General features: G+C 41.4%; 1 protein-coding gene across 1 annotated transcript; it reads left to right on the forward strand.

The window, feature by feature from the left end:
- Positions 1 to 1,000: 1,000 nt before the first annotated feature.
- Positions 1,001 to 12,003, forward strand: LOC147458191 (uncharacterized). Its single transcript, XM_086513408.1, has 4 exons — positions 1,001 to 1,831; positions 1,952 to 2,037; positions 10,218 to 10,507; positions 11,840 to 12,003. Exons 1-4 carry the CDS (start codon positions 1,067 to 1,069, stop codon positions 12,001 to 12,003), a joined length of 1,305 nt encoding a protein of 434 aa, XP_086369534.1. The 5' UTR covers positions 1,001 to 1,066.
- The last annotated feature ends 537 nt before the right edge of the window (positions 12,004 to 12,540 follow it).

The following is a 12,540-nucleotide window of genomic DNA, read 5'->3' on the forward strand; positions in this document are numbered from 1 at the left end:
TCCATCCCAACAAAAATCCAAAAAAACTAGTTCTATTTATGTGTATATTTTTTCACTATTGTGATTTTTTCCTTCCTACATCTATTCTCTAGTACTCTCATAAATTAGACCACAAAAACTATTCATCTTTTTATGGTAGACTTATAATGAGAGAGATTTATTTTGACCCCTTTATGTTTTTTTTCACCTATATTATTTATATTTGACATATACATATTTTTTTAGACCCCTCAATATTTGATTTTCTTAGTTGTACTATTCACTTATATCATGATCTCAACAATATCTTCAATGATAGACCTACCAAATACGGTCAAGGGAATGTGGCATGCATGCATGCACCATGGGGAGCTCACTCTTGGAGGTATTCAAAAGAATCATCCAAAGAAGAACCTCACAAGGACTTTGTGCAGTGGAAAAAACAGTCGGTTTTGCTGAATTTTTAAAGATCACATGCTCCCCGAATTTGAAAAGGTGATACAAACAAAAGTTGTCGCTCGTGAGCTGAACTTTTACCTCACATTTTTTCATATTTTTTTGAGCTACGAGCTGTGAGCTATGATTTTATTGGTGGACCTTAGTTTGCCCATGCTATGCAGCCACATTCCCTCTTCCACTTTATCATTTTCCTCTTTCACACACACTTCTCCACTCATCATCCCTACCTCTCTCACCACTCCTCTCTGCACCCTACTCACCTTCTTCTCAACCTTGAAGAATAAGAGAAACCATGGTGAACTCATATAAAAACCCAATGTATTTCCGTCGCTAACAGCGTCACAAGAGCACACAACCTCTTGTAGTGGAGATTCGCAAGCAGTTTGTTGAAAATTTTCAGAAGTGGGTTTCTCCATCGGACTTGGGTGAACAATTGAGCAAGCTGAAGCAGGATGTAAGTGAAAATTTTGCTTTGTTTTTGGATAAATTTGAGTCTATTTGGGAGAGATTAGCTGCTGTTACATGTGTGCAAAATGGAGATCATTTCAAGAAAGAGCAGTTTCTAGCTCGCTTGCATCCGCGTATCAAGGAGAAGGTCGAATGTGGTGGTGCAGAGGACTATGCGCAAATGGTTTGCTTGGCGAAGGTAAAGAGCAGGAAAGTGAAGAGAAAGCTAGAGATGAGCTTGTTGAAGCCTGCAGTTTATGGGTATAGCTTGACAATGGATCTTCATCATGTGCCAAAGGGAATTTCAAGCATCAAAGAGATAGTTGCTTCATCATTGGTAAGCCGTTATGGTTCTTCATTTCAATTTGTACCTCCAGTTTGGCGTGCTGCTGTACAAGATTCTGTTAGCCCAGCTAACAAGGATGCGGTCGTAGCCGAAGTGTGTGTGCATGAAGAATCAAATGCATCTATGGATCAGAGCTCACAGGACAAGTTTGAAGTTGTTGGCAAAGCCATGGTCGAAGCTGTGCAGGAAGAAGCTAGCCAGAGGGTTGGGCAACCTTCCCCTACCGATTGTGTTGAAGAGCGGCAGTGCATTCCAAAAGGTGTGGATGACGTCAACATACTAGAGAACAAGGTAATAGATCATGGCTTTCTTTCTCGCTTAGCAGATGATGTGGTTGTAGAAGAAGTCCTTGAAGAACAGGTAACGGTGGTCAACCAATGCGATTTGCTCTCGCATGAAGTGGTTGAAGAAGAAGCATCAAAGGCTATGGTGGACGAAGATTGGCATGTTGAGTCAGGTATGGAGGGTATGCCATTTGAAGGACCTACAATAGAGGGTATGCTTGAGAAGCAGGTAGGCTTGGTTCTCCAAGAAGAAGCACCACTGGAAGGCAGGTTGCCAAAGGTTTATGCCATGTTGTTGATAGACATACTTTTGAAGGTTTCTTTACAATGCAAGTAGTTTCACACAGTTTGCAAAGCTCTTTGGATTTACATTATGTTATAGAGAACCCTCTAGCAGGTAAGAGCATAATGATGTATGGTGCAAAATGCTTCATAGGTTGGTGTACAGGTTCATTCAGTGTATGAAGCCGGTGTATGGATAGTGTTTGTTGAAGATCGATGCGATGCCAAGCTGCACGAGAGGTTTGTTTTCGGATTTACCGGTGCAAAAAAAAGGTTGATTATGCATGTACTATGGACGCATGGCTGTGCTCAATGCCATGTATTTGATCCTGGCGGAGTTTGCATCACATTTGGGAGAGCCTACGGCTTTCCATTTGATCCGGGGGGGTTCTACAACTGATAAAATCTCTCTCTCTCTCTCTCTCTATCTATCTACTGCCTATGTACATACTAAGTATCATGTTTCTAATATGCAATCATCTCTTATCTAAATAATGCTATGGTTGAGCATGAATGCTCAACAGGGGGCTTAGAGCAGAAGGAAGGAGAGACGTCAGTAGGAGGATCTGCAGACCAAGCAAGGGCCAAGAGGAGAGCTAAGCGCTGCATACAGAGGTGGCAGGCTGGCTAAAGAGAAAGGTGCCATCAGAGTTGGGTGGCCGACAATGGTGACGGGACACAATGTTCAATAGCGCTATCTGGGGATGGCCTTGAGCATGGAGGAGTGCCATATGATATAGCTCGCAGAGGAGGGGCCGTGAAGAAGAAAAAGCCGCCAATTGGGGGCTCATAGTACATCGAGGGCCTGTGCATGAGAGAGGGTAGGACCCATCAAAGAAAGGCACCATCAGAGGTGAGGGCCGACGACGGTAACCACAGGGGATGCCATGATGTGATGATGCCAAGAGGGTCAGTGTAGAAGTAGGGCTCACCACAGTTGGCCTAAGAACAGGGTGTAGACCCGCCATTTGATTGGCAGCGCTGCATATGAAGTAGGCGACTTAAACAAATGGACTGCCAATAGCGAGGTGAAGCCAGGATGCTTTGAAAGCAAGATTATGGCCCGACGCCATCATTGTACCGGAGTTTGTTTTGTGGTGATGCTTAGTTTGTCTGCAATCTTTTGTGTCGGATCAATCATTCCTTTTTTCTACCTCTTGTCCGTCTAGTCTTGAGCGGGTGTCCGTGGAAGCGTGTACCTCCAGACCTGCTGATAGTGTGTGTGTACAGGGAGTGAGAGAGAGAGTGATTGTGCGAGAAATTTATGTGCAATTGAGGCTAGTGTAGCCTCCTATTGATTGCAGGTGTGTTTACAGACATGGGTGATGGTTTGCTGTCGGGAGAGCCTTGTGTGATTATGCCTTGAGTGTGTGTAGTCGGGACGTTTGAAAGCAAGCTAGTGCAGTGCAAATTTACAGAAAGTGTGTGTGTATGTGAATGCGCGTGGTTAGGGGTGCGGGTTAATCCCTGGGCTATAGAGGCAAGTTTGGAGTGTGCTGGGTTTGTTCCCTCTTTCCACCGTCTCATTGATGGGCTTCAATATTTGGAAAGGACCATAGTATCTTTTTGCTAACTTAGCATAATACTTTTGATGGCTTGTAGGATTTTTGCCCGTTGTTTGCCTTAATCAAGCCTTAGGAAATTTAAGTAAGACCCAGTCATTTTCTTTAAACGTTAAGGCCCTTTTGTGCTTGTCAACAGAAGTTTTTTGCCTTTGTTGATATAGCCTCCTTAATCTTTTGAAAAGATTCTTGTAGGTCACGGCTATACTCATTGACAGCAAAGATCTTCCCATGTACTTTGAGTACGAAGGGACTTTTAGGTCTTCCCTCAATAATCTCAAAAGGTGTTTTTTTCATAGAAGTATGTACAGTATTGTTGTTGGCATTCTCTACAAGAGGTAGAACTTTTCCCATTATGAGCATTGATCTACTTCGGTAACATAAGTCTTGAGTAGATCGAGTATCGCAAAGATTGCCTATCTCACTTTGGACATCCGTTTGTGGGTGATAGGCCGAAGAGAAATTCAATCTTGTAACTTATTGGTCATTCTAGGATCTCTATATGACATGACGGTTGTTGGTAATCCATGGTGTTTGAAAATCTGTGATATGAAGAGAGTTTCCATTTGGTGTGCCTTGATAGTCTTTTTGACAGGAATAAAGTGTGTTTGCCTGCTAAACCTGTCGATTATTTTCCATATTCTCGTATTCCCATGGATAGACTTGGATAATGTAAAGATGAAATCCATGGATATACTCTCCGATGGTGAATTTGGGATAGGCAATGACTGCAGTAATCCAGGCCATACTTGGTATTTTGGCATACTACACATTTTGAAACATACTATTGTATGTCCACTTTCATGGTAGGCCAATAGAAATACGTCTCTACTCCTCCAAGAGTAGGTTGAATACCTCTATACCCCGCATAGGGAGGAGCATGTGATTCATACATAACTTTCTCACGAAGGGAATGGGTAACACATACCCTATTGCTGTGGAGAAGATAACCATCCTGCAAGGTGAATGGTTCCTCTTTCTTCCCCAAAGCAAGGGCTGACATGATGTCTCTAAAATCAGGGTCAGTAGCATACTCATCTATCATAGAGGATAGATCATTGTGAGTCGCTATAGACACCGCATTAACTTTTGGTCATTGTGAAAGTGCATCGGACACTTGATTGTGCTTACCAGCAATGTGAGCAATATGGAAATTAAGTTGCGAAATAAAATTTTCCCACCTCATTTGTTTGTCGAAAAGCTTGGTTTGCATCATGAAATGCTTGAGAGTTTGGTGGTCGGTTTGAAGAATAATAGAACAACTAAAAGCTCTTTCTCATAAATGCCCAAGACTCGTTCATCCGTATTGAGCCTTCGGCTCTCATATGCTATGGCATGCACTTCTTGAAGAAAAACTACTCCAAGGCGCAGTCACCACAAGCATCACATTGGACCTCAAACAGCTTTGAGAGATCCGGAAGCATGAGGGCTGGTTGGGAGGTAAGATTTTCTTTGAGCTTATCAAAAGCATTTTTCTCCTTAGGAGTCCATACATACTTAACATTCTTCTTAGTTAAGTCGTGTAGTGCTCCTTCTACTTGAGAGAATTTTTCTATGAAGTGTCTATAGTACATGCAAATACCAATAAAGCTTCTTATCTCATGCAGATTCCTTGGATTGAGCCATGATTTATTACCTCTAACTTTGATAAATCCATACGGATACTATCTTGAGAGATAATTTGACCTAGGTATTGAATCTCTTGAAGAAAAAATTCGCTTTTCTTTTGGTTGAGAAAAAGCTTGTTCTCCCAATGCTTGAAAAATCACTTGGAGATGTTGCTTATGTTCCTCCAAAGACTTGGAGTAGATGATGATATCGTCAAAGAACACTCCAGTGAATTTGCAGTAAGGTCTAAAAATTTTCTCCATTAGACAATTGAATGTAGCTAGTGCATTAGTCAAGCCAAAGGCATGACTAGATATTCATAAAGACCAAACGTTGTGCAAAAGACGGTCTTTAAGATATCTTCATCCACTATCCTTATTTGATGATATCCACTTTTAAGGTCAATCCTAATGAAGTAGGTAGAGCCTTGTAGCTTATCAAACATATCTTCTACACGAGGCACAGGAAATCTTTTTTTGATAGTGATATGGTTTAGTACTTGATAGTCCACACACATACGATATGTACCATCTTTCTTTTGTACTAAAAGGACTAGAGAACAAAAGGGTGAGGAACTAGACATCACCATCTCTTTGTCTACCGATTATTGTACTTGCCTCATGATCTCCTCTTGTTGAGCTTGTGAGACTCAATAAGGAGGCTTGTTAGGCGGTGAGCTTCCTGGAAGGAGCTCAATGCGATGGTCATCATCCCCTCGTTTTGGAGGTAAGTCCTTAGGGCTATCATCGATAAAAACATCTTGGAATCCTTTTAGAAAATTAGACAAGTCTAACTCTTCTTGATTCCTACCATTTACATTTGATGAAACATTAGGATCTTTTAGAGACTCTTTGACAAAAATCATGTATGCAGAAATTGAGCTCTTCATTCATTTATCAGAAGCAGAAGGATTTACAAGTGGAATAGTGCAACCACGCCCACTAGCATCTATATACATGTTCTTTCCCCTATAGGTGAAGTAGATTCTTCTTTCAAGGAACTTCATATTGACAACCATGCGATCAAACCATGGCACCCCTAGGATAGCATCCTCATAGATGAAAAAGTCTTCTTTGTCGACATAGCTTTGGACATGAAGCCTCAACTTCCTAGTCAAGGGAGTAACGGAGGCTTGATGTCCCTTGAAACCTGTGTCAGCCATTACCATATCTCCCATTGCGAGAGCTTGAATGCCCAACTTGGTGGCCAACTCCGCTGGATATGAAGTTGAGAGTAGAGCCATGGTCAAACAAGACGACGGCATCATGCTCTCTTACCTTTCCCCAAGCATAGGAAAGTGATGATCCTCTGCAATGAGCATCCTCTTTAGCACCTTCGATAGTGGAAGCCCTAGGAGTCTCACTACAACATTCTTTTTGGGGATGTCCTTGCCCCCCACACTTGAAACACTTATGGTCCTTGCAAAAAGCTTAAAGCTCTTCAAGAGAGAGTTTGTTTTTGCCTTTGTGTAACTCCCTTATCCTTGGACCGATTGTTGTTGTTGTTGTTGGAAGTGCCTTGGAAAGAATTTTGAGCATTGGTTTTCCCTTTGCATCATTTTTGTCTATGTTTTCCATGCGCTTGACATTCCATCTAGCCCCTTGATTGAAATTAATGTGTAAAGCAACCATGGTGTGATGGATTACTTCGGTGATAGAACCAGGCCGTTGAGAGTTGATGTATTCGGCCATCTCTTCAGGTAATCCCACACAAAATTGCTGCCTTTGCTCGGAAAAGTCTATCTTTTGAATGACAGTAGCCTTGAGATGTAAATCCCAAAATTTGTCTACATACTTGTGGATAGACTCATGAGAGAGAAGCTTCAAGATACACCATTCAGTAAGCACTTTAACCTTTGCATTGCTTGTAAGAAATTGCTTCATGATGGAAACTCGTAGAGTTTTCCATGTCTTTGGGGCATCACCATTCCCACGAAGGCTAGCCCACCATTGACGAGCTAATTTTTGGAAGTGCATAGCTACATGGCATAGCTTGCAGGACTCTGTGAAGACCTCGTCTCCAAAATCCACATCAAATTGTTGGGTGAAGGCCAACACTTTGTCGATAGCACCAAAGGTGACATCATAGGTGAGAAGAGAGATAATCTTTCCTCCCTCCTTGAACGTCTGTAGATTTTGTGACCTTCGCCATACAGGGAATGATTTGCGATGTCCTCCCCTCTTGTATTCTCTAGGAGAATAGCCATAGCTTTCATCAGAAGATGAGGAAGGTGAAGAAGAAGGATAAGAGGTGACCTCTTTCTTGGCCTTTTCTTCCTTTGTTTCTTCTCTTCCCTTTTGGAGTGACAAGGAGAAGGACTGTGTGTTGATCTTTTCCTCTTGGGAGGAGTGAGAAATCGTCTAGACCGCCATCTTTGTGGAGCCACATCTTCAAAGGAACTTATAGTTTCATTGATTTCTTGCTCTTTGGATGTCTCCTCTTGTATGGGAGAGATTCTTCTTTTGGGGGTCTCTTCAAGAGGCCTCCTAAGCTCTCTCTCCTCTTGGAGAGGAAGGGGAATCCCATAAGCGCGAAGTTGTTGAGTAACTTCGGCTGGCAAAGCAGGGGTTTCCATAGCTTGCTAAAACCTAATTACGAGATAATTCACAAACATGGGGGCATCATCATGTGAAAAATCAAAGCTATCAATGCTCATTTTACTCTCTTGGCTATTGTTAGCCATGTTAACAAAATTTATGTATGTACTTAGTGTATGCTTTGGCAATTCAAAACCTTAGTTGCCACTCCTCTTAGCCTTTGAAAATTTGTTGTTAAGTATCTACACCCATGGCTCAAAGTGGTTAATTATAGAGAGTAGTGGAGTAAGTCTAACATAGCAGAGCTGCCGAGGGCTAGCTCCTTTTGGACTTTGTATGGCTCAATAATGGTAAAGCCGTAGGCAAGTCTAAAAAGACTCCATTATTAAGTCCAAATCTCCCGAGGTGTGCACCATATCCCACATAGTGGGCTCAACAAAACCGATAATAGATTTCAGTTCCACTTACCCTAATATAATAAAGAACATCAACCATTTATAGGCTACTTAAGGACCTCTCTTCTTAAGCAAGAAAAGAGAAACCAAATTCTCTGATACGAATGTAATGTAATTGGTCTATTTAACTTAAAAGTAGCGGAAATTAATGAGAGTACTTTTGAGAAATTACTTTGTGAACATAGCGGGTGAACATAATTGAAGATAGCAACATAATCATAGCAATTAGTTAACTTGGCATGAACAATAATTTTGCAAGAGAGAAAATTTAGAGAACATGACAACAATTGAGGACTGGATTTATGTGGAGCCGATCCCCCCTTCAATAGGCATTTGTATTATGATTTCTCCCATCAAGAGAGACTTGTTACAATACAAATCTTTGTGTTCCTTATGAACTAGGTGATGCAATGAATATGGAAAGCTTCATGCATCACAAGCAGAACATAAACTTTGAAGAAATCTTTAACTATCCCAAGCCTCAGTCCCAAGACCTCAAACACCTTTGAAGGTGGAGAGAGCTAGAAAAGAATGAGGGTAGGGAAGAGCAAGAAGAAACATTTCATAGGAGAAAGAATTAGCTCCTCACTTATCATAACTCTTATTGCTAGCATACATAATAGCATAGTAATGAAGATGGAGAAGATGTCAAGCTTAAGAATTGACGCATGGATCTTGGTTGGATTTTCAAGCCATAGCCAAGAGTGTTGGTGTAGGCTCTTAACCTCTACTTTCTTGGAGAAGGAGAGGGAGCTCTTGCACTTTGCATAATGCACAATGGGAGTGTGTGTGGGAGAGTATATCCCTCAAGAAACCCCCTAGCTTGCTTTGTTCGACCCCCCCTTGTAGCTCATGCTTGAAGCTCATTGGACCCCTCCAGGCCTAGCCAATCACAAGCAAGAGGCATTGCAAGCAACAAGGATAGCCTTGGGACAAGTGTCCCCCTTTCCCCTTTGAGAGAGAGGACTTGAAAAATGCAAAGACAATCAATTAAATCTCGTAAATTATCATTGGACCCCTTGGGTGGCCAACCAATAGGCTTCAGGCACACCATGAGGGCAACATGAGGAGGAACTTGACAAGTGTCCCTTTTGCTTTCTTTGTACCAAGCATACCTTGTGTGAGTGTGTGGGTGTTCTCTCTCATCCCCCCTCTTGTAGGGATCCTCCCCTCCTTGTAGGGATTGAATCTTGACTTTTTGACACCTCAAGCCCCTGAAGCTTAGGCCCAGTTCCCACCACAAGCTTGGCCCTTAAGCACTTCAAGCTTGGGCTGGGATCTCACCTCATGTACGGCCCTAGAATCTCAAGCATGAAAATCACCTCAAGAACATCATTCATCAAGCACCTTAGTCATCAAGCACGACAAGCACCTCAAGCACCTTAAGCCTGGGCCAGGTTCCCACCTCAATCGCGACCCTAGCTTACCTAAGGTCAAAGGACTTTTACACTAACTATTGGCGGTCTTCAATGAAGCTAACCCTAAGGTCTTATGCTCCATTGGTTAGCCTTGCTCTCTGATAGACCATGTCTCATTTGGGCCTCTTTACCGTTGGCCCTGTGTTGAGATAGATCTATAAACACATGTCTATATCTTGACCCTTGTTCCCGTTTATTCTCTCACATTAAATGATCATTTTAATATGAGAAATCATTTGGGCTAGTTAGATATTAGATTTTATGTGTGTGTGTGTGTGTGTGTGTGTGTGTGTGTGTGTGTGAGAGAGAGAGAGAGAGAGAGAGAGAGAGAGAGAGAGAGAGAGAGAGAGAGAGAGAGAGATCATAAATGTATTGGTATAACGGCACGCATGTTATACTCCAATCATTCCAAAATTTTCCTCCGTGCCATAATACTACTCCCACACACAGAGAGATTGGTTGATGTTTTAGGACAATGATAAGAACCAAGCCAGCGGCTAGGAAGGTTGGCAAAGAGCTAGGTTTAGTTGCTAAATTAGGGAGCATGTTGGCCAACGAGAAGAAGAGACTCGAAAAGCCGAAGAAGATTTTGAAGGACCCAAGGATGAGGAGATAGAAAGAAGCCTAAATCTGTTTAGGGAGATCAAGAAATTTCAAAAATGCATTGGCTCTGTGTACCAAAGATGCATTTTAGAGGCTGGTTGGATCAATCTGTGAAGAGGCATGCGCTGACATAGTGAGGCAAAAGGCCATTGCACTTTTGGCACTTCAAGAGGCGATAGAAGACTTTTTTCTTGAGTATTTCAATGAAATAATTATTGTTGTAGCACATGCACATAGGTTGACCATTGTGGGCAAGGACAATGAAACACTGAAGAGAATAAGGTGGAGGTATGATAAACTGCTTGTGCTGAATAAATTCATAGACAAGAAAATGAGGGAGATTTTACTTATACCTCCAACAATGCCACAATCAGAGGTGAAAATTGTAGAGGTCACCCATGATGTGAATAATAGAGCCAAAGTTGAGGAGGAAAACCATCTTGCAGAGGAGTCCAAGAAACTAAGAGAGAAAGAAAAGGTCACAATTGTTGTAGAAGCAGATAATAAAAGCTACGACATAGTAACATGTAAGCTAGATGTGAGAAACAATGAATTTTATCATCAATGAAAGATAGATTTCTAGCAAACATATCACTAGCAGATAGGTCAAGGAGACTAGCAATCAATTCTATCAATATAAATATATATTGCAAGATCCAAATGCACACATAATGGATTCTATTGTGTATCCATGGCTAAAGTAATTCTCATTCTCTAGCTTTAGCATACTTAGCTTCTACCTTTGGAATTGAGAATAACTTTCATTAACTGATTGTAGTTTGATCAAGAGCCAAATTCCTCAACAAAGCCAGTCCAAAATATATATATTGGATCCACAAATGTCTATCCTTCTTGGAATGAAGAATACCCCTCATGGCACATTAGAGAGATGGTTTGCTCACTACCCTATGCTCAAAGTCACAACAGTTATTTTTCCATACAAGAGCAACAACCACTAGAGCCTCATATGCATTGAGCTTGACAAGCCAATGGTATTGACTCTCAATGGAACCTATTCAAAATTAAGGCTATGAATAATCAGATTTTTAGATTAGTTTTATGTGGGATTGGTTTGCATATAGTGATTGTTATGGTTGAAACAAATTTGTATGTTTGCAGCTGCATAGAAAGATTATTGCATGCATATGGCAAGCTATGTAGAAGTTACCAGCTCTACAAGGTGATCATAAACAAGGTCACATTGCCAAATCAAACGGATGCAAACTCATGTGTATGGAGATGTCTCCTACATGTTGAGTACATACTGCATAGCTTCTTTGCACTAGAGCTATTCATGTCAAAGGTAGCCATTTTAGAAAACATTACAATAACTTGGTGGTTCTACAGCAACAAGGATTGATCTCAATCTTACTTTACTTTTGGTAGTGCATTGGAGAAATACACCATACAATATTTGGATCAATAACGTGCGACAAGCATTTACTCTCTATTTCAAATCTTATAAGTCTGGATGGAGAAGATAGCCTCTTGAATGACCATGCAGCAGAGATGACAATGACAAGTGAGAGACACAAACCAAAGGACCTCCTCAAGTCCTCTAATTTTGTTAGATTAGATGAGAAGGCACAAAAGGACAAAGAGGAATGAGGAGAAGAGTGATCATGCAGAGGGAGGGGTTGAGAGGGAAGAGATGCATGATGTAGAGAGAGGTGTTGAGGAGGAAGGCAATGCAAAGGCCGAGGAGCTAGAGATGCACCATGCTGAGGGAAGGGTTGAGAAGGAACATCATCATGTAGAGAGAGGGGATGAGCAAGAAATGCACATTGAAACTTCCAACCCTCAAGCATAGCCCTCCACCATTTGATTGGAAGAGCCTGAACATCCTCATCATTCAACAGTGTCTGAACCTGAAGCAAACCTTACCACTTTAGAGGACAATTCATCTAGTATGGAAACCTCTACGATGGAAACACAAGAGTTTTGGACTAGAAAAGCACAAGGTATTGAGGAGGAGAAGCTTGAGGACATCGACACTGCACCTGACAACCATTACAATAGTTAGACCTAGTATGGACCCTTGCTAGAACCTGACATGGTTCTTCCGGTAATAACCAATGTAACTAAATAAGAAAGTCATCCTGCTTTCTAACTAAGTACATGTTTTAAAAAATGTTTGTAGAGACAAATTATTTTGGACATCAACAAATTGATGCTGTTTTGAGAGCCATATGATGCAGATGCAGTCTACATCAACCTGCACACTTCATGAATAGGAAATCAGAGGGTCATTATTGCCTAGGAACTACCGAGAACTTTTTAAGTTTCTTCTTCCAAGGTTCTAGGACATTGCAATATTGTCTTCAATGTAGCAGCATAACCTCAACCCCCTCTCGACCGTAGTTTGCAATGTAGCCAAAATCTACCGTTCAAAATATGATTTTATGTATTGCCAAAGGTAGTGTGTTGCCATTAAGGGCCACTCCCACCCTACAAAACCCAATGTATACCTTTATTACAAAATTTTTCCCCCAAATCCATGTATCCTTTAATGATGACAACACTTTGTTGATAAATGACACACCACATAATGGGTTTCCTT

The sequence above is a fragment of the Adiantum capillus-veneris genome, chromosome 5 (assembly GCF_014529385.1).
Source record: "Adiantum capillus-veneris isolate H3 chromosome 5, ASM1452938v2, whole genome shotgun sequence".
Taxonomy (NCBI): domain Eukaryota; kingdom Viridiplantae; phylum Streptophyta; class Polypodiopsida; order Polypodiales; family Pteridaceae; genus Adiantum; species Adiantum capillus-veneris.

Coding starts and splice junctions, on each gene's coding strand:
- LOC147458191 (XM_086513408.1), top strand. CDS start 1,067: ATGGTTTGCTTGGCGAAGGTAAAGAGCAGGAAAGTGAAGAGAAAGCTA. Junction 1,832..1,951: donor TGATAGACATACTTTTGAAG/GTTTCTTTACAA, acceptor AATGCTTCATAG/GTTGGTGTACAGGTTCATTC. Junction 2,038..10,217: donor GATGCCAAGCTGCACGAGAG/GTTTGTTTTCGG, acceptor ACATGCACATAG/GTTGACCATTGTGGGCAAGG.